The sequence below is a fragment of the Temnothorax americanus genome, unplaced genomic scaffold, assembly GCF_048541705.1.
Source record: "Temnothorax americanus isolate GAGA-0224 unplaced genomic scaffold, ASM4854170v1 Scaffold23, whole genome shotgun sequence".
NCBI lineage: Eukaryota > Metazoa > Arthropoda > Insecta > Hymenoptera > Formicidae > Temnothorax > Temnothorax americanus.
In genome coordinates, this window is record NW_027509371.1 from 1,337,486 (window position 1) to 1,357,430 (window position 19,945).

The following is a 19,945-nucleotide window of genomic DNA, read 5'->3' on the forward strand; positions in this document are numbered from 1 at the left end:
ATATAAATCTCTATCTCTCTCTATAAAAACGAAAAGGCTTTTTTATTGTCCTCACCAACTTAATAAATTAACTATGTAATATCAGGAAACTTCCAAATTATACAGGAAGCAGGTATTACAAAAGTACCTGAATTTTCTTTTGTGCATGTCTCTATAATCTCTCTCTCTCTCTCTCTCTCTCTCTCTCTCTCTCTCTCTCTCTCTCTCTCTCTCTCTCTCTTTCTCTTTCGCTCTCACACATGCATCCGAGAATGCTGAACGAAATATAACGTAAAAATTAAGTACCTTGGTTACGCACGTCTTCTTGTCGCGCGAAATGAAATGATGCATTTGGAAATAGGAAAAACTTACCTATTAACGATCGATTAAAAGCGATCTCATTATTAATTTATTATAAGAGAACATCGTTATGTAGTAACTAAAGTAATTATACACATATATGTATGTGTATACGCGTAGACGGCTGTATGTATTCCAATGTGCACGCGATGTACGAGTATGCACAAATAAATATGTAAAACGAATGCATATTTACATATGATGATTATGTGCGTGTTTATCTGTGTGTGTGTATATTGCGCGTGTTTTTCTTTGTGTATGTGTGTATGTTTATGTATATCACAATAACTCAATGTATACGATATTATCTCGCATAATATTAATTGCTTATCAAGCCAGCCTTCTCTCTGGTAGAATCAAGTCCAAGATAAGTAAATTAGCCAAAAGCAAACGAAAAGAAAAGAAAAAATAATCATTATAGCACACGTCCTGGTCAGGTACACGTTATTCACGATCGACTTTTTTGGAACAAATCAATAGTCTCTTTGAACTTTTTTTTTTCTTTCTTTCTACCTCACTGACAAGCCTGTCGTTTTAGCATTTAAACCTCGTTATCCAATCGAAATCGGCAAATCGTGCTAATCGTTAACGTAAATCAAAGTGACTATGCTACGCAAGTGCCCCAACAATTTACACCGATATGTTTACGTAGCGGTATCAAAGTTCCTTTCCGGCAAATATTTACATGTCTATATCGTCTTCGCTATATTATCTGTGTACAAACGAGTGTAAGCAAACGCAAATCTAAATCGAAAACTTATTTAACGATTTTATTCGCAAGATCAAACGTAAAGTATAAGTAATATCTTTGACACTGGGACAACAATTCGGAAACAGAAATGCACATACGGTTTACCACTTCTTTCCCCCGTAAATTAGCAACCGTCGGAGTTATTTCATGCACTGAAGTACACCACAAGTATACACGATATACACGTCACTAACATATGCAAATTAGAAAACATCTACGTAACTTTCTTATGAGTAACAAACTAGCACTGCTCTTTTGAAGACAAATTTAAAATTTAATAATATACACATTGTGCGGGAAAGCCTTTACAACGTCGTCCTTTATATGTGGATCATTCGGGAAATCGTGGACTCATTATTCACATTATCCAATGAGTCCAAAATACTAAATCTTAGTAAAGTGAAAGGGTTCTGTACGCTTCTTTCCATAGAAGGCGAAAAACTTTTAATGTTGGATACCTAATAAATATTTGTGCTTGTAGAACTTCCTCCCTTCGCTTGACTAGTTGGTCATGATCCACTACTAGTGTCCATAAGTAAATTGTCATGACAGTGCTTTGTATGTACAATTATGGAAGAATGACCGTAATAGTTAACAAGTTTACACAACATTTTGACGTAATGAAGCAAGTACTGGCTTTCTTGCGGATAGAATAAAATCGCAAACTTTATTAACGTCGATTAATTATTCAATCAATTCCACACACACACACGCACACTCACTCACACACATACACACAATTTTTGATCACTATTGATTAATTATTCGTAATGCCATTGTGTGCTCTTTCAAACAACTCTTTCAAATACTCCACGTAAGCCAATTAAAATTAAAGTAACAATTTTTATCAATTTCCAAGGTAAAGGTATATACATCTATCGAAATCGAAATTATAATATATAGCACCCGCTCAAATAGCGTAATTAGTGAATCAATAGACTGATAGAGATCGATTTTCGCGAATATTTAAAATTATTGGCGCTAGATGTACGCCATATACAAATAATATTTTTATAAGAGTAAACACAGATCTCTCTGTAAACATTATGTACCATACCTTCAATGGTGCCATATTTTGTCCAAAGTCATGTAATATTTGCACACATATGTATGTATATGTAGACGTATGTATTTGTACATGTGTATGTATATATATGTAGGTATGTATATAATTAATATATATACATACATATATATATATATCAACATATATCATAAATATGCACATACATACATATATATGTATATATACACACACATATTGTATGCAGATATATACGTTAAGAATAATAATTAAAAAAAGGAAAACAAAACTTCTCTTTTTAACTTTGAAATTATATTAATGGACGTCACATAAGAAAAAAAAAACTTTATCCATATTTATATCTAGTCACAATGTAGTTTTATCAACTTTTTTTCAATGCTAAATAACGAAATAAATATTCTTCTTACTTAAATAAAGTGATCTTATAATATGAAAATAACTTTTTCTATCTTTGTACTTGTAATAAAATTATCATTTTGCGTTTAAATTCTTCTTTTTTTCTTAACCAAATATATACGGCATTACATAGTTTCATTTACCTGCATGATTGTTATATAAATGCCAAGTTTTTTTTTTTTAATTTAGATCAAGTTAGCCATCACATCTTTTCATTTCTAACGAGTTTTACGAGTCAATCGTTCTTATCACATTGGAATTTATATTCTTTTGCCTACACGAAAAATGTAATGGCCACTTCATACCGTTTTAAAAGCCAATACATAAAACAAAATTCTTAAACTAAAAGTATGAAAATTTTAAAAGCACAGAAATATGCGCATGTGTGTATGTGAGAGTATCATCGTACGGCTTATGATTACCTAAAACAAATTTAGCGTCGTGACATTTACTTTGATCCTTCTTGAATAATGCTCATATTTCTTTTTATGTTGTCAATGGCTATTTTCTGCATGATGATCGCATAACATAAAATGGCTCGACACGCCAATGATATTTAAATAGTTTGTATGATGGACTAGCTTCAGTTATACGACTTGAATAAGAATGCATCTTTGACAAGTCATCGTATGTTTAGGCATATACTGCAGGAAGATCGTAATATGGATATTAACTTTTCCCAGCTTCTCGTTTACCGTGGCTTTGCTGACAAAATAAAATACCTGTCATCATTTTCCTGCTACTTTACATAAAGATCGATTTGAATTCTAGCATAGAACTCGCGAGTGCTCTGAGATAATTGGAAAATGTACACAACGTTCACAAAAAATCTATATCATAACGTTAAGCATATGACAAATGTATGTATAAGATAAACACTTTCAGAGATACTCTTTTAAAATATAAAACACATTTTACTTACATATAAATTAACGATCAGATATGATTTTTTCAACTGTTAGGTATTATTATCGATATTTATGCACGTGTAAAAAGAAATAGTTTATGATTAACTGGTTATTCATAAATTGTTATATATCCCGTAAGATCGACCTACAGCATAAAATGTTACAAATTAAGACTGTCACTGGATTTCCTTGACATTCTAGAAACCAGTGCCGCGTCGCATGATCATAAGTAATGTCAACGGTTCCATTCCTTTTTGAAACGACAAGACACGATACAAAACATGTTTCGCGAAGTTTCTCATGGAAGACTTCCAGGTTTCCATATATAATAAAAAAATATGTCTCGTCTTTTAAAGAAGATGGATACATAAAAGATCCAGCAGTTGATAACGATAAATCCATATTTTTGCGTACTTGTAAACTGAATGATAATATTTCCACGGAGAAACTTGAAACATTCTTTTGTAGTTGATGTATCCTACTATCGGGTTCTGATGAGAGAATTGCAGTTCCTTAAGCTTCAGTCGACGCTACAAGGGAACTTTTAGGCGTGTACGCTGTCGCATTCGGATCCAAATTCGACACGGTACACCCCGGACTTTCATTCGAACGTATTTTTGTTCCTGCTACTCTCACTTCACTATTTAAACGGAGCTTGGACGTCGCACAGGTTGGCGCTGGACCAAATGTGTCTTGTGGCATCACAGCTAAATCTTGCGCTATTTTTGTTTTCAACATCTCAATTTCTTTCTCTTGAGATCTGATTAAGCCTGATTTGAACAAAAAAAAATATATATGATACATACATTGCTGGGGCAATAACAATGTGCAGTATAATATATGCGTTTCTATTTTCTTTAATAAATGTTCACACTTCCTTCGATCGTATACTACAAATACTAAAAAAAAAAAAAAAAAATTTTTTAATATAAAAACAAACAAAAAAATGGAGCAAAAATATATGAAACAACGCGAGTAAAGCGTTGTTTTAATTGCGGTTACTTACCTTCTCGGATTTCTAATTGCCGCTTGACCTCGCCGAGTGCCGAAAAAAGATCAAGTTTTATACGTGTTTCTGCGCTCAAGCTGTTTTCCAAATGTGCGTTTTTATCTTGCAACGCATTGAGTGCGGAGAGTAGAATTTCACATTCTCTGTGGTTCTCCTTAAAACGTGCTGCGTCGTTTTCCAATGCGTTACACCTGAATCAACGTGTCATATATACATTTGCGCATTGCTCATATTTTCAATCTTATTATTAAAACAGTTATAAAACAGTTTACGAATTTATGCTCTTACCTTTCTTCCTTTAATTTGAGTTCTCGGCGCAGACTTTTAAGGTCTTGTTCCATTTGAGATCTTCGACTTTTACATGCGTCAGTGCACTCTTGTCTAATAAGCGGAGGTGGCGGCGGTGGAATCGCGGAGCGTGCCTCTTCAGCAGCTCGTCGTGCCCTTCGTTCGGAGAGCAAGGACGCTTCGCACGCACTACGTTGTTTTCGCTCTTCTGCAACCCGCTTTTCCAACGATGTCATTGTTTGCTTATCCAGTTGACGCGCCGTTACTAGACCATGTAATCTACAATGTTGAAATTTATGTTATAGACTTCGTTCAATTTTATTCAAGAGTCAAAATAAAAATTTCCTCCAAATCCAAAATTTTGCGTATCTAATGGTAAAAATAATACTGCGTTATTTTTTGAAAAAATTTATGGAGGATTTACAAAAGAATTTTGGTATGAAAAAGAAGACAAATTCTCTAATATTTAAGAATTTTTTTTAAATATAAATATCAAGTATAATAATTATTAATTATTTATAATTAATTATTGAATCTTCACAATATAAACTATAGTTCCACATGTCTTTTATATACACACTTTCAGGTTTAATGTTAAAAAAAGAACTAAAAGAATTAATGAGACTTTTTTGCATATCCTACCACAAATGATAATTTTTGTTTGAATATTGATACACGTAGAAAAGAACGTAATGATTAATAATTCCAGTATATATCGAAATCGTAAGAATATGTAAAATAAGCATGAATAATTATATAACATATGTTGTATATTTAAATTTAAATAAAATTTGAAGTTACTAAAAAACCTTTATATTAGCTTATGTAAATATATTTATATATACAATTTTTCTGTTCAAAAATATCAATAGGATAGTTTATGTAGATATATTTAAATACACATTTTTTCTGTTCAAATACCAACAGACAAAAAAAAAACAAGACAAAAAAATTATCCACAGATTTGTAAAATACATCATAGTTTATATAAAGTTTAAAATTAAAAGTTGGAAATGTAAAATTATGTTAAAATAATAATATTATTTAAAAAATATTAATTTTTTAAATATTAAAAATACTATTTTAAAAAGTAAATAATACTAACTCTGGTTAGATTTTTTAAATAAATATATAAATTCGTAGTTATATAATTGCAATCATAAAAATAATTTACAAATAATACACTTACTTGCTTTGCAATTGATCATTATCATGTTGGAGTTGTTGAATGTCGCCTTTAGCTTGTCGCTCTCCGTTGAGCAAGACATTGACTTGTGATCGTAATTCTTGTTCCATTTGCCGACTTGACTGCAAATCTGATTTCAAACGTTTTATGTCTGCCTCGAGCCTGCGACACACCAGTAACCTATTTCAACGACAAATCATGCTGAAGAAACTGATAGGAAGTCTATCAAAGAGATACAAGACGGTATAGAATTTGACATCTAAGTGTGATATACCAGATTTGTCATTAGAGTTTCAATCTGTGCCTTCGAAAACATGTGAGATTATCAGCAGAATTTCTGTAGTAACTTATAGTAATGTATTTAAAAGAAAAATTCCTCTCGTACGATATACCTTTGATAATAATCGTCTTGCTGTTTCTGTTGCTCTGCCGTGATATCACTCGTATTTTTAACCTGTCGAGTCTTACGCTCCCGTTGGGCATTGGTGGTCGATGATGAATCCCGACTTTCTTTCACGTTATTCCATTTACCCGTTACCGAACCGTTCGTTTGTGATTTTATCGTGGTGTGTCCGCAACCCTTGATAGATTTGTCCTTTTCTACCTCGTTTACGTCAAAATCATTTACAGATCTGTTTTAAGAAATTGCATCGATAAGTATTTTCAAGTGTAATTAAAAAGAAATATATTTTTCAATATGGAAATCGACCATACCCCAGCCTTTCGATGAGCTGTATGTCACTGTGCGATACTGTACTTCCATTACTGTGTATAAATCTCTTGTCGCTCTTGTCCGACGGTGAATTATTTGATACATTGTGTTTATTATGCTGCTCTTCCTGCTTTTCACTCTTGTCTAAGGATTTTCTATGAGTACTTTTGGTAGTAGCACTCTGTGTTTGTGACGTGGTCTGGCTACTATTGTGCACCCCGCCATTTTGTACGTTCGTTTCTATGGAATTGTTATTGCCCTCTAAAAGACGAAGTAGAAATATTAAAACGCGCGTAATCGCAACAATTACAGGCACACACGTATACGAGATAGTAATTGATAATAAATACAAGCTACCTCTGCTTTTTTCAGGACTTGGGTTATACTGTGGACTCAATTTGTGTGCTTGAGTTTTGACGTGCTGTTCTAACGACGCAGTGACTTGTTGCGTTTGTGACTGCACTTGCGGTTGGATTTGCTGCATCGACATAGCTTGTTGCTCTAGAGGCAGTGCTTGCTGCAGTAATTGTAGATAGAACTCGTTCTCCTTTGCCACGTCTTTCTGTTTTCTCTGTTGAAAGCAAAAATGAATTAAGATACATAAATATTATACATCAGCGTGACAGTGTGCGTTATCCAGGTATATTTATTTACAATAAATCAATGTAAGATCGTTGAAGACTAACCTGCCTCATTCTGTAGCCTACATAGCTCTTGAAACCAAAGCCCAATGTAACTACAGGATAGCCAATGCTGGAAATACACATTGCAGAAAAATTTACTTGGAGATAAACGCCAATAGATTATTCCGATAGGTATATGTGAGGCGTAACGTTTTTTGATGTTACACTTGTCTGCAAAAATAATGATAAAACTATTACCAATGTGCCGCAAACGGCCGACAGAGGTCTAGGTGAAATGGCATATGACGCAAGTCACGCAACCGCACTGCTGCCTCTATATATAGAAATAGTAGCCACAGCATCACAGTTGGTAGACACACTCCTTTATCTGTATAAAATACGAATGATTTTTGATTATTCTTTTATATTCATTAAAAATCAGAGTTTCTACGAGTAGTGTTCTACAAATATGACGCGAGCATATCAGTATGAGAAATTATTTCGATAGACATTGCAAGCTTGTCCATATTTCAAATAAATTTGTTTTCCACGTACCTGTGTGCCAGACGTATTGCACCCAAACATAAGTGCTGGCAGCGAAAAACAGCCAATGCACAGGGATGAAAAAGAAGCAAATCATGTCTGACGTAAGTGCAATACAAATAAAAAATACAGAGAAGGCCTGAAAGAGAGAAACAGAAAAATTAAAGAGACAGTGAGATTACGCCCAGTACGCGCGATAGTCTCCAATTGCGCAACGTTGACACTCACCAAGCCTTGATATTTGAAGGAATCGTAAACGCTTCGGAGGAGCAGCCAGAATGGCCACAAAAATTCAAAACGAAATTCCAAAATGAAGTCTGCCAAGATCACCATTGCCCATAGCAGAAAAAACTTCAGATAGAGCAAGGTACTAAAACAAACAAACGTGGATTATTTTGATTGTAACGCCATTCTCGCTGAATTACAATTCACCGATATACATCTGTATACTTTGTACAACTACATCGTGTTGGCCTCTGCAAGGCACCTGTTTTCCGTGTTTTTCTTTTTTTCTCTCAAAATATATTAAGTAAATATGTTTGGGTCGTGCGACGATATGCGATACAAGACACAAGTCGGCGTTATCGAAAACACACACGGAGGGCTTACATAACGCCGAGATCTCGCGTTCTCCGAATAGAAAAAGAAAACGAGGGGGAGAAGTTCGTCGGTTATCGCGGTCGCTCGCAAGCCGCTATACGCGGCACACGGAGTCATTGGAACGTGAGATGTATGTATGTACAACACACGTATGCGATAAGTATGTGGAGAGACGTTTGGACGCGAGAGTCCGCGCGGGGCGAGAGAAAGAGCCCGGAAACGGAGACGCGGATGGCTAAGGATATCTGATCCGGAGGTAAATGTCCAGCGGGACGAGAGCGGCGTCGATTCGGCGTCACTCGGCGCGCGCGATCGCCGCCGCCGCCGCCGCCGCGCCGTATTCATCACCGTCATCATCATCATCATCATCATAATTAGCATCGTTATCATCATTAATGTCACTGCCGTCGTCCTGACCCGTAACATTCGCTTCCTCCGATGCGGGACGAGGCGGAGGGGAGGGGGAGAGAGAGAGAGGGAAGGAGGAGGGGGGGGAGGGGGAAGTTTTGGTTACGTTTTTTGATCACGAAGGGGAAACGGCCATTCCCCGACGTAGGTGTACGGTACGTACCCGTACGCGTACTCGCGTACGCATATGGCGCCGCGTGAGAATTTACCTTCCGTAGATCCCCTCGGTGAGCTTGTTGCGTTTCAAGGGCCTCCGAAGCTTACCGCACTCGACATTTCTCCTCTTCATATTCCTCACGGCACCTTTCGCCACCACCAAGGCTTGAGCGACGTTACTCGCTACACGCGCGCGCTACGGGGGGGTAAAACGGAAAAAAAGCGGGCCGCGGCGAGCGGCGACGGCGGCGGATAGGTACACACACGCACACTCTCTCTCTCTCTCTCCCTCGAGGGGGGGGGAGGGCCTCTTCACCGCGCGGGGGTAACACACTCGCGTGCGAAAAAACTCGGGCCTCGGCTCGTTCGCTCTCACGCGCGCGCGACTTCTATCAGTCTCTTTTGTTGTCATTCGTCCGTGGACAGACTCGAGGTCTCACGGCGGTTTACCAAGCAGCTGATTGGTCCATCGCGGGACATGGCGCTTTAATCAGCGGACGCGAAATCACCTGCCGATTGTATTAATCGCGCGGCGCAGGGCGCAGCGCAGCGCACCACCGACGCCACCACTACCACCACCGTCGCCGTCGTCGCCGCCGCCGACACCGTCCCGCTTGCGTCGCGAAAAATCGCTAAAGACGTTTTCCTCGCTCGGTTCGCTTTGATCGCTTCCTCGCCTCGCTCGCCGGCTGATCTTTCTCTGTCTCTCTCTCTCTCTTCTCTGTCGCGCGCGCGATTTTCCGTCTCACGACACGATTTCGGGCTCTCTCAGGTCTCTACGAGCCTTTATCGATCGTAGATGTCTCCCGACCGTGCTGCGGTCGGTCCATCGGCTCGTTCACTCGCGTTAACAGCAGCGACCTGGCAACACGCGCCGCGAGCCGCGACCCGCGCCGCTTCGTCTACCCCACCATTCCCACCCCCTGCCACCCACCCGTCCCTCCAACGCGTCACGCTTCTCTTTTCATTCCGTCCTTTTCTCTTATCTCTTTCTCCCTTCCCGGCGCGCGTTACCAAGCGAGGACGCGAGGAGGTGGCGGCTTGCGGCTTCCTCCCGCGGCGGAGGGACTTTCGGTGCGTGCAGCTGCAGCTGCGTCCGAGAACCTACGGGGTTATCTCGCGCGTCGCCTGAGTCCTGAGTCGCCTCGAGGTTACGAAATCGCGAGGAGTCCCAACTCTTCCTCGTTCTCGGCGCGACCGGCAGGTGCGACGTGCGACACGGAAAGCGGAAAGCGGAACCGCGCTTTCCGTCCTCTCCCCCTCCCCCTTCCTCCCGTTCCAACGATAAAGGGCCGTGTCGCGAGCGAACGGCTTTCCCGCCAAATCCGAGCGCTCGTCGACTCGCCGAAAGTTCAATTCAATTGTCCTCTTGTCGCGCTGTCAAAACTGTCAAAAGTCAAAAGTGTTATAAGCCGCTTGCACAATAAGTTATACCTTTGTCGGCAACTTTGTCGCTGTCGCTGTCGCTGTCGCTGTCGCTGTCGCTGTCGCTGTCGCTGTCGCTGTCGCTGTCGCTGTCGCTGTCGCCGTCGCCGTCGCCGTCGCCGTCGCCTATTGTGCAAGGGGCTTTAAACGCGGACTGTCAACTGTTTAGTCGTCGTATTCGCGTCTGATGTCTGATCTCTGATCGCGGATCCCTGATCCCTGCCCGCTGCGAACCCAGCTTACCCAGCGAGCCGGAGTAGATCGAGAGATCACGCATAGGATCGTGCTCCTGGGATCAAGATCAGAGAAGCAACGTTAGAGAGGACCGACCTTCGATATATTTGCTTGGTACAAATATCCAATATTTTCTAAACGCGTCAAGAGTCACGTCTAACCTAACAGATAACCTGGATAAAAGTATACGATTATGTCCCGTGTGTGTATTCAGGTGTAACATGAGAAACGGATATACCTATATCTATTCGAAACTCGGTCGAGTCGATGCGTATATGTATAACGTTCCACTAATTTGCATTTCGTTTTAAATCAATATTCACATACCGTAAAGTGATTAAGAGCCGGTAAACGAGCAAAATTAAAGGATAAAAAAAATTTTTTGTTTGTTTGTTTATTGGCCCTTGATGACTCTACACTATTCTATTACACATACGAGTTTGCTCCTCATTTTTACTTCATCAATATTCACATTTCAGGGAATGTATATTTCATCTCAAACGTGTGCTAAAATGAGAAGAAAAAGGATAGCAATATACAGGATCTTTTCTTCCTGAAATAAGCTTACGGAATATTCCCTTCAATTTTTTGCACTTAGGAAACATTCCGTATAATTCATAGATATGAAAAAGAACAAAGGTAGTGTGTGTGTGTGTGTGTGTGTAACGTCATTCATAAATACATCAATATACAGTAAGCGAGAAACATCAAGAAACGTTTCAACTACACTTGCAACAACGTTGTGGCGTTAATGCAATACAGTTAAAATGTTTATTGATGTTTCTTGCTTACCGGATATGCAAAGTACGTAAATACTCTTCTCTAGTTCAAGTGCAAACTATGAATATTTACAATAGCGCGATGTAACGCGTCAATTAGTTTATTATTCCTCGCGTTCAATGATTACGCAAGTGAGATAAAAAAGCGTCGCCCGGTTGGCCGGCGATCGTTAAGCTGCGCGATGCACATGCATATATGAAGAAAAAATAATAGAAATCGACCAATTACGCGTTCGATGTAGAGCGCGGCAACGTGACGTTGGACGCGCGATTGGTCACGATTGGTCGGCTTCGTCGCGGCACGTTACGCGCGATTATGCGAGCCCATCTGGACAAGCCTTTAAACGTCTTTCGCGTTGTATTTCGATATATAGAATTCGCGGAAGGACAACGGGTGTGCGAGGTGTGTCCATTTGACGCAAGCACGTCACTTGATGCAGCGGTGAGCGGCGCCCCACGCGTTTCCTCGGGAGCTTGTCGCCCGGTGGATCTTTCCCGAATCCCGCGCCGGATCGAACTGCCAGCGGATCGAATTGGCAATATTGGCATTATTGGCAACTCGATTGGATTTGACTCGGATGAACGACGGCAGAGCCCGAGAGCCCGGCAAGGATGGAGAACGAGAAGTATTCGTCGGACGATCGTAAGTTGATGACCTACGTGGCGTACAGCGTCATTCTCGTCGCCGTCTTCGCCTCGGCCGTGTACAGGGCGACGAAGGACCGGGCGGTGGTGTCGGTGGTCGCGACCTCCTTCGTCGCCTCCGTCTTCCTCGTGATCCTCCTGCTCTGCGACACGACGCTGCGCCTGTGCCAGACGCTGGTCACGTTCACCACGGATGTGGGCCAGGAGTCCGAGGAGAGCTTCTGGTCGGTGGTGAAATATCACTTCACCCTCAACACCCCGTCGGCGATGGTCGTCGTTGTCGGCGTGCTGCTGGTCTTCGGCCTGATCGGCGGCATCGGCGCGTGTCCGTTCAACTACGCCTGGGACTTCGGACCCTGCGTCTGCGTGCCGCTGATAATGTTCTCCTTCTGGCTGCTCAGGATGTGCAACCTGGCCGAGTGGGAGACTGGGTCGCTGGCCGATCTCGGTGCCATGAAGGGTCTGGATTACGGCACAGGTATGGCTTACAGCTTTTACTATGGCTACCTGCGACTGATCTTACCGTCCACCGGAACTTCCACGAAGGGTATAGTTGAGAAAATTGAGAATTTCGAGGACAATCACAACGTGACGTTCCCGGTACGCAAGCTGTTTATCTTGATACCGTCGTCCGGATACATCCCGTCGGATTTGAAGGGGGCGTCCCAGTGGATGGAGAGCGCCAGCGAGCTGGAGCAGGAGGTACGCAACCGGGCCGGTAACATACGCAGAACGTACCGCAACGGCGCTTACAAGATATATCCCGGTGGAAGAAGTTCAGGTAATGAGCCGGTGTACGTGGTGGCGGAAGGTGCAACGCCTTTGTTAACGTACCACGAGGTACAGAAGCACAATCATCCCGAATCTATCGTATACAAGCGATACAAACGTAAGATTATCGAGATGTTCTATAGAAAACTGCGAGACGCCTTGCGAAGCGAGCCAGATACCCGAGATTTGTGTGAACTAATTTATTATAACGATTACGACGCGAAGGGAGACAAGGTTAATGTCGCGACAATAATCTTAGAAAGGATATCTGAAATAAGAGATTCTGCGTAAGTGTCAAGAGAAGTTGAACGACACGTACGTGTCCTGTGATAACGTTTATAATTAAATATATACCTGTCGTTGTAATTTTGATAGTATTTTAATATAATTAATAATAAATACGATCATTTATACTGCATTTACGTATTGTAAAGATTGTTATATATGAATTTATATAATATTTTTACCTTGATTTTTACATTTATAATGCAAGAACGATCTAATGTAATATAAGCACTGCGTTTGATGAAATATCAAGTATCCGTCTTGCTAAAGATTTTTGTTATGTGTGACAGTTTCTAGCATAACTGATTGAATTTGCTAATAAAAGCATATACGTGTGATCCAATATTATTGCATACAGTGGAGTTTTTTGAAAAAGTATTTACACACCCAGTTTTTTCTTACAAATAACTTTATTCGAAGGAATAATACAAATACATAATTACGAATTGTGTCTATAAGTAACTTATTACATATACTGTATGATTAACCGAGTATGAATAACTGATGATTAACGAGATTTCCACTGTCCCTGTCTACTATCTAGCGAAACCACTGCCAAGGGAACGGGCCTGGAAAAATTAGCGGGGAAAGAAGACCCTGTTGAGCTTGATTCTAGTTTGGCATACATACATATACTGTATGTAATAAATTACTTATTATGTATTATTCCTTCGAATATAAAGTTATTGTAAGTAAATTGGGTGTGCAAATACTTTTTTGATCCACTAGTTTAAAAATTGTATTCAACCGTTATGACTATTTTATTCGTAAATAACGTTTCTCTTTATTTCTATATTTTGACTTATTTTTCAACGACTTTTGAAGATATTTGAAAAGTATTGTGACTGCGAAGTTATAATTTTTCAGGAGACTTTTACAGATATTTTTTTCCAAAACAAAATTGTGACAATTTGGAATTAAAAGCACAAGCACAAAATTTAACATAATTTCTTAAAAAATATGAAGTTTAATTTTGTTATACAAAATTTTTTATTTGTTATGTAATGTTTATATATACGCCTTGATTGGTCTCAAACTATCATAAGATATTTTTGCTCAAGAATATAGTTACGATACTTCTCATTGCTCAATGTAATTGTCACATTTTATACATAGTATTTGAACATCTTTGTACAATGTACAAAATAATAACAGTAAAATTTATATGTATAAAACGTACGCATCATTTATTCACAGATACAAGTTCCTTACGAAATACGTTACAAAACATTTGGCCACTTCAAAAAGGAAGACATGTAAAATATAAGAGATCGCTAATGTCGCATAGACACAAGCACCTTCACATCCACGGCCGTTCTTTATATGCAAATCTACGTATTACATTGGTCAAAAGAACTAGCGTCGAGAATTAAATGATTTGTATACAATACATATGAATAAGATATGGCCTTTCGTCAAGGATATAATCTTTCAAAGATTCATAATTCTTAATAAGACCACTGGTAAAAAGGCACAGAATTAAGGCGTGTCAGCCATATACTCCGTGCGATTGTCATAAGACTTGATCAACAATGCTTTCGAGCGTGGCTGTGAACACATTTCAGTCGTCACGGACGGCGGTACATTGCATTTGCCTCACATATCCATCTCGAACTGCTCTGCGGATTCCTCGATCACCAGGGAGTCTGTAACGTTATGCAAACGTGTGAGAGAAGTTCTCTAATATAATTAATATTGTGTATCATCATATTAACCGTGCGAATAAACCGGGCTAACTATCATCATCAATGTAGAATATTTATGAAACAATGCAATATTTGTCCGCTCTAGATTTTTTCTTAGGAAGAGAAAGAGTCACGTGAAGAGAATCGATTTAGAAATATGAAACAAACTGACCTTTATTATTGTTATTTTTGACGGGATCCTTCGTGATGGCCGGTGTGTTGCCCTTTAGTAATTCCGACGGTATGGTCAGCGGGTTTCGCGGTGGCGTTCGCGATATCGGAGAATTCCGCAAATTCATCAGGAACGCACGTTCGTATACGATGCGAGTACCTACACAGAATTCGAAGATATAATTATCTATAGAATCTGCGACTATAATGAAGTTTTTTGCTCAGGTATGTGTTAAATTTTCATTATATATTCTTAATTATTAAATCGATTGACAAAACACAGACATATGCGATAAAAAAAAGAACTTGGTAAAAGACTTCTTATCTATTACAACCTAATTGATATTTTTATGTACAATCTGAAACGACAATTCTTAGGATTAAAAATTATCTGATAAGGTGGCAATATATTAACGATTGTTGGACAAAGTTAAGTTGGTTTTATCACAAATTCGATGTAATCATAATTTTGCCATTTCCGATTTCGATAAAAAGATTTCAGTTAATGCCTCAGGCATTGGCTGTAGTTGTTTTTTCTTAGTCGTGGAAAAATGCAAGATTGACTACAATAGAATAGGACAATGAATCGATTTTCAAGAAAAATTCGTATAGCGGCATGGTAACGATGACACACACACAGGAACGATACAATGGCCAGACGGTTATACGAAAAGCGCACCGCCTATTTATACAAATGTATTTCTGTACACCGACACCTACCTAACTTGACAGGAGTGCAAGGATCGACGAGGATGCCAAAACAAACATAATCGCAGAAAGCATGGAGATACGCGCGAAACAAAGACCGAAAGACGTTAGAATTTGTGTAGAGCACGTATGTTTTTATTCCGTACAACACAAAAGTATTTCATTATCTTTGTTAACTCTATTTTCGTTTCTTTAGTACGAGACAAAATAAATTCGTCTTTCTAAAAAAAACTTTCTTAAAGAAAAAAAACTTGAATAGAATTCATTTCGCAAAATTCTCTTTCAATGACACGTGCGACGTAACACACGTGGAAAATTTTAACGTAAAGTGCGATCCAACTTGGATAAAAAAAACTACGCGAATCAACAATCAGTTTTCTACGGTTGAGTAGCGTCTTTCTTTTCTGTCTGACAGAATCGTTCGCTAATCTGGGTAACGATAAAGATGGAATTCATCACAATTTCGTAGCAGTTCTGCGTCCATCTGCGAAACGGCTGTCTATTGACTATCATTGTTTACATGTCGAGATGTTACGCGAGATTTTCGAAGCTCGCTCACCGCGGCTAAAGTTATCTCGAAGGTCCAGCCATTTTCGCGCTGCGTACAGTGTGTGTATACCCTTGTTTTTCGGACCACCGTGGCTTTCTACGCGCCGCGCTGGCGTGACACGCGAGCGATAAACATTACGCGTCACCGATTACGCATTGGGCGACGTTCGACATGTATCGCGCGTGCACGCATTAATTCGACCTTGGTTTAACGCCCCAGGAAACGTTGCGGGGCGCGGAACAAAAACGGTATTCGAGGTATTTGAGTGCACGCGACCTGGCTCACCTGCTTTGTATCGGCGGAATCGCCGACGATCTCGCTATCGAGCTTGGCTTGCGATCATGTTGAAAGGAAAAAAGAAAGAGAAGCGGTCAACTGAATCGCCACACGTGCGGCTCATGAATTATCTATGTCTCGGCCAGATTTTTTATTCATACGATTAACGTCTTTCGAGTCTGGATATTTTCAACTCAAGTCGAAGACAGATTTTTTTTTTTTTTTTTTTTAGAAATCTAGAAACGGTTCAGAAAGGCGATTATTTTTGTCGATCTTCAAGTCGTACATCTGTATTTTTTTGTAATTTATTACAGAATGTCTTTTTATCTAATTGTAATATTTATTGACTGCTCTCGTTATGTTTGTAAATCGAGCAGCTCTCTCGGAGAGAACGATTTATTACAAAATATTAACATATGAGTATCGGCGAATAGTTTAAATTACGGTTTTCGTAATATGTATTGTAGGTATTTAAGAAAAAGAACAGTATTGTTATGTTGATTGTTAACAATCGAACTCTGTCGAAATCAAGCAAGATAAATAGATCAGAGTCATCGGTAAGAGATCCGACAATACATCTTTGAATTTTACAATCTTATCCGATTTCTCTCTGACAATTTTTCAAATCAAAATGATAAATCGTTCAAACTTACTGGACGACGCGATTTTTTTTTATTTTTAATATCAGATGACTTAATTTGTTAAATCTCAAGAGTTAAGGGTAAAAGCACACAACATGGCGTAGCGATATACGACAGTCGTAGTCCCCGACCCTGACAGATCAGGATACGCCAAAGCTTGTGCGTTACTTACGTCCACGACTACGACTGTCACATGTGCTTTGGCCCTTAGGTTTTGTTAAAGTCCATTTGGAATATTGTCTGATATAAACTGTAATTGTCTATCAATAGCGGTTAGTGATTAAAAATAGTATTATTCGTCACTCGAAATTATCGTGGAAAAAACCTCGAATTCGCAGGCCGAAGGAAGTGATGGAACATCCAGTGTAACTTTATTCCGCATTTTTTTTTTGCGTAGCGGATATATTTGCTTCGCGGCTCGCCTTCTCTTTACTCCACCTCATGATCGGAGTGACGCGCGTACGAAGAAATATAAACACAAACGCGATAAGTTATCCTTCTGTCGTTCGCTAAAAACGCAATAAGTATAGAGCCCGCATTCAGTAATATCGCGTTCAATGCCGAGTCCGGCGATCTGAACTTCAGCTTCAATAAGATTAACCCTTCAAGACGTGGCACTGGGTCAACTGGGTGTCATTTGAGTCACATTCGTTTTACCTTCGTCAATTTAATAAATAACTTTCTCCTTGAGAGAAATAGAATCTTCTCTTCAGTATTGTTCAACTTTTGCTCATTGTCTTCCTCCGGCAGATAAAAATCAGGGTTTTTACCGAGCAATAATTAAAAAGATTAACGTGACGATTGGAGAAAATATTAGAAAAGAGAAAACATGTTACGTTTTGTGGACTTCGGCCTTTCGCACAATAGAGCATATATTAGCGCAATAAGAATAAATATTAAATATTAGGGAAATCGGAATCACACAGAAATAATAATTAAACATAACGCACAATAGAAAAAAAATAATAAAAAATAATAAAATATAAGATCTGAATACAGAAATATTCCTATATTTACGTAATATTTATCCCTTCGTCTGTATACGTGGGTCTACGGCGTTCGAGCCAAAATATCTGCTCGCAATTGTAAAACTTGCAAGCCTGCCATCAGAAAACATTAAATAAACAATGATTATCAAAATGACTATAAAATCGTCAACTACAAGGTAGACAGATGTGAATTTTTTCCGATTTTTCTAAATACTTTGAGGTCAAACGTGATCGGTCCACGTATACACTCCACGGTGCAAAAAAAAAAAACGTATACAGACGGAGAGTGTTAAAGATTTTTGACTAACGATCTGTCGGACGTAGCTCCGCATATTGATGGTGGATTAACGTCAAGGTTGTTGCGTTTTCGCGAACCGATAATTGGCCGACTATTTCGGGAGGAGTATAATTTCGCGTGCGACGCAAAAGTCTCAAATTAACTCAAATATTTTTCACGCAGACGGGCGGTCAAACAAACCCGCGCCGAAACGCGCAATTACGTAACACCGTCTCGGTGTTATCGAGTCTGCGTGCATGCGTGCGGGCGCGCGAAAGAGAAAGAGAGGGATAGATATATATATATATATAATCGCATGTCGCGCTGCGCGTAAATACCAATGGCCTTGACGACATCTTGCACGTGCGCATTTTATTTGCCGAGGTCGCAAACGACTTCGGGTACTGTGTCGGGAAATCTCGAGATTCTCACAATTTACCTTTTTATTATTATTATTATTATTTTTTTTTTTTTGCAAGAATAGATCCCGGGTGGGCGGGTGCACATATGATTCAAGGAGAGAAAGAACATTTTTTTTATCTCGTTCTTCGCAGATATTTATCCGCAGATTGCCGACGTTGATTCAGTGCGATCTGTTTTTAAATTTACGTTCTTAACGATACTTATAAATGCATGATCTGCAACAAGCTGTAGGAAGCGCGGTTGATGGTCAGTGATAAGCCCATTCTACAATAGCCGTAAAAGTATCTTTTAAGACGTAAGCAGTAAAAATTGACCAACTACAGCCGATCATTCTTGGATTGTAAAAATCCCATTAGTCAATAGCTTACTGCTTACGACTTAATGCATACTTTACGGCTATTGTAGAATGGGCTATACAGTCTGGAAGCCTCGGAACCACGCGCGAGGTTACTTAAGGAAAGCATCTTGATGAGAGAGAGAGAGAGAGAGAGAGAGAAAGAGACGGAACGCAAAAGACGGATACACTGACCTCCCGGCGTGGTGGAGTAGAGCGTGCCCCCGGGTGTGGACGAGTAGTCGGCCGGTAGCTGGTTGGGATCGTGAATGACGATCCGCTTGGATGGTATGCTCTGGCTCTGGGTTGCCTGTCTGGCGATGGGAGACGCCGACATCTCGTAGTTGCGTCTCTCTTATTTCGCGTCGCGTTTATACTTTGCGCGTCAATTTGGACGCGGTTTTTCTCTCTTTCTTCTCTCCTCCTCGCGTCACGATCACGCCCGCCGTGGGAAACAAAGGCAAGGGCAAGAATTCTCTAGTCCGGCGTCGCTATTAGCGATAAGCGCGGCACCCGTTGCGCACGGCAGCAGGGTATGCACGCGATTCCTAATGGAGGACGGAGCGTGTGACTTTTATAACCGGTTCGGCTTCTCTCTCGCTCGTGCAGTCGCGGCGGGCAGAGACTGATAAGTACACGCGCGCGGTTCCACGTGCGAATTTTAATGCGATTTGAATGCGCGCTGTCGGACTCAGCGCGACATAACCTGCGAGACGGATGACGACGGGGTGGGCATCGACTCGTCTCACGCAATACGCCGCAATATGCCGTCAGCCGTATGCCGTGAA

General features: G+C 39.9%; 3 protein-coding genes across 8 annotated transcripts; 1 reads left to right on the forward strand and 2 right to left on the reverse strand.

The window, feature by feature from the left end:
- Positions 1-157: 157 nt before the first annotated feature.
- On the reverse strand, positions 158-9,806 carry LOC143898356 (macoilin-1). Of its 3 annotated transcripts, none has more exons than XM_077407765.1 (12): positions 9,018-9,806; positions 8,029-8,170; positions 7,813-7,939; positions 7,516-7,645; positions 7,321-7,387; positions 6,992-7,205; positions 6,637-6,895; positions 6,315-6,554; positions 5,926-6,102; positions 4,737-5,015; positions 4,446-4,639; positions 158-4,209 (listed from the first exon to the last, which is right to left on the reverse strand). In XM_077407765.1, the coding sequence occupies exons 1-12, from the start codon at positions 9,095-9,097 to the stop codon at positions 3,953-3,955; spliced, it is 2,166 nt and encodes a 721-aa protein (XP_077263891.1). In that variant the 5' UTR covers positions 9,098-9,806; the 3' UTR covers positions 158-3,952. The 3 variants fall into 3 exon arrangements, with proteins under 3 accessions (XP_077263891.1, XP_077263892.1, XP_077263890.1); XM_077407766.1 differs by having other exon boundaries at positions 5,926-6,084; positions 6,989-7,205; XM_077407764.1 differs by having other exon boundaries at positions 6,989-7,205.
- Positions 8,048-13,463, forward strand: Sting (transmembrane protein sting). 4 transcript variants are annotated; one of them, XM_077407778.1, is made up of 3 exons: positions 9,998-10,737; positions 11,103-11,262; positions 11,777-13,463. In XM_077407778.1, exon 3 carries the CDS (start codon positions 12,015-12,017, stop codon positions 13,107-13,109), a length of 1,095 nt encoding a protein of 364 aa, XP_077263904.1. In that variant the 5' UTR covers positions 9,998-10,737; positions 11,103-11,262; positions 11,777-12,014; the 3' UTR covers positions 13,110-13,463. The 4 variants fall into 4 exon arrangements, with proteins under 4 accessions (XP_077263903.1, XP_077263905.1, XP_077263904.1 ...); XM_077407777.1 differs by lacking the exons at positions 9,998-10,737; positions 11,103-11,262 and adding an exon at positions 8,048-8,167; XM_077407779.1 differs by lacking the exons at positions 9,998-10,737; positions 11,103-11,262 and adding an exon at positions 8,429-8,656.
- An 800-nt stretch (positions 13,464-14,263) lies between these two features.
- On the reverse strand, positions 14,264-19,927 carry Thor (eukaryotic translation initiation factor 4E binding protein thor). The gene is made up of 3 exons (XM_077407788.1): positions 19,353-19,927; positions 14,961-15,119; positions 14,264-14,749 (listed from the first exon to the last, which is right to left on the reverse strand). Exons 1-3 carry the CDS (start codon positions 19,492-19,494, stop codon positions 14,700-14,702), a joined length of 351 nt encoding a protein of 116 aa, XP_077263914.1. The 5' UTR covers positions 19,495-19,927; the 3' UTR covers positions 14,264-14,699.
- Positions 19,928-19,945: the final 18 nt, after the last annotated feature.

Bases quoted from the DNA above. Each gene is read 5' to 3' on its own strand.
- Thor (XM_077407788.1), bottom strand. From the start codon at position 19,494: ATGTCGGCGTCTCCCATCGCCAGACAGGCAACCCAGAGCCAGAGCATA. The intron at 15,120-19,352 runs GTCAGTGTATCC...AATTCTGTGTAG, and splicing joins CTACTCCACCACGCCGGGAG to GTACTCGCATCGTATACGAA. The intron at 14,750-14,960 runs GTCAGTTTGTTT...ATAACGTTACAG, and splicing joins CAAAAATAACAATAATAAAG to ACTCCCTGGTGATCGAGGAA.
- Sting (XM_077407777.1), top strand. From the start codon at position 12,015: ATGGAGAACGAGAAGTATTCGTCGGACGATCGTAAGTTGATGACCTAC.
- LOC143898356 (XM_077407764.1), bottom strand. From the start codon at position 9,097: ATGAAGAGGAGAAATGTCGAGTGCGGTAAGCTTCGGAGGCCCTTGAAA. The intron at 7,940-8,028 runs GTGAGTGTCAAC...TCTCTCTTTCAG, and splicing joins CCTTCAAATATCAAGGCTTG to GCCTTCTCTGTATTTTTTAT. The intron at 6,896-6,988 runs GCTTGTATTTAT...TTCGTCTTTTAG, and splicing joins TCCTGAAAAAAGCAGAGGTA to AGGGCAATAACAATTCCATA.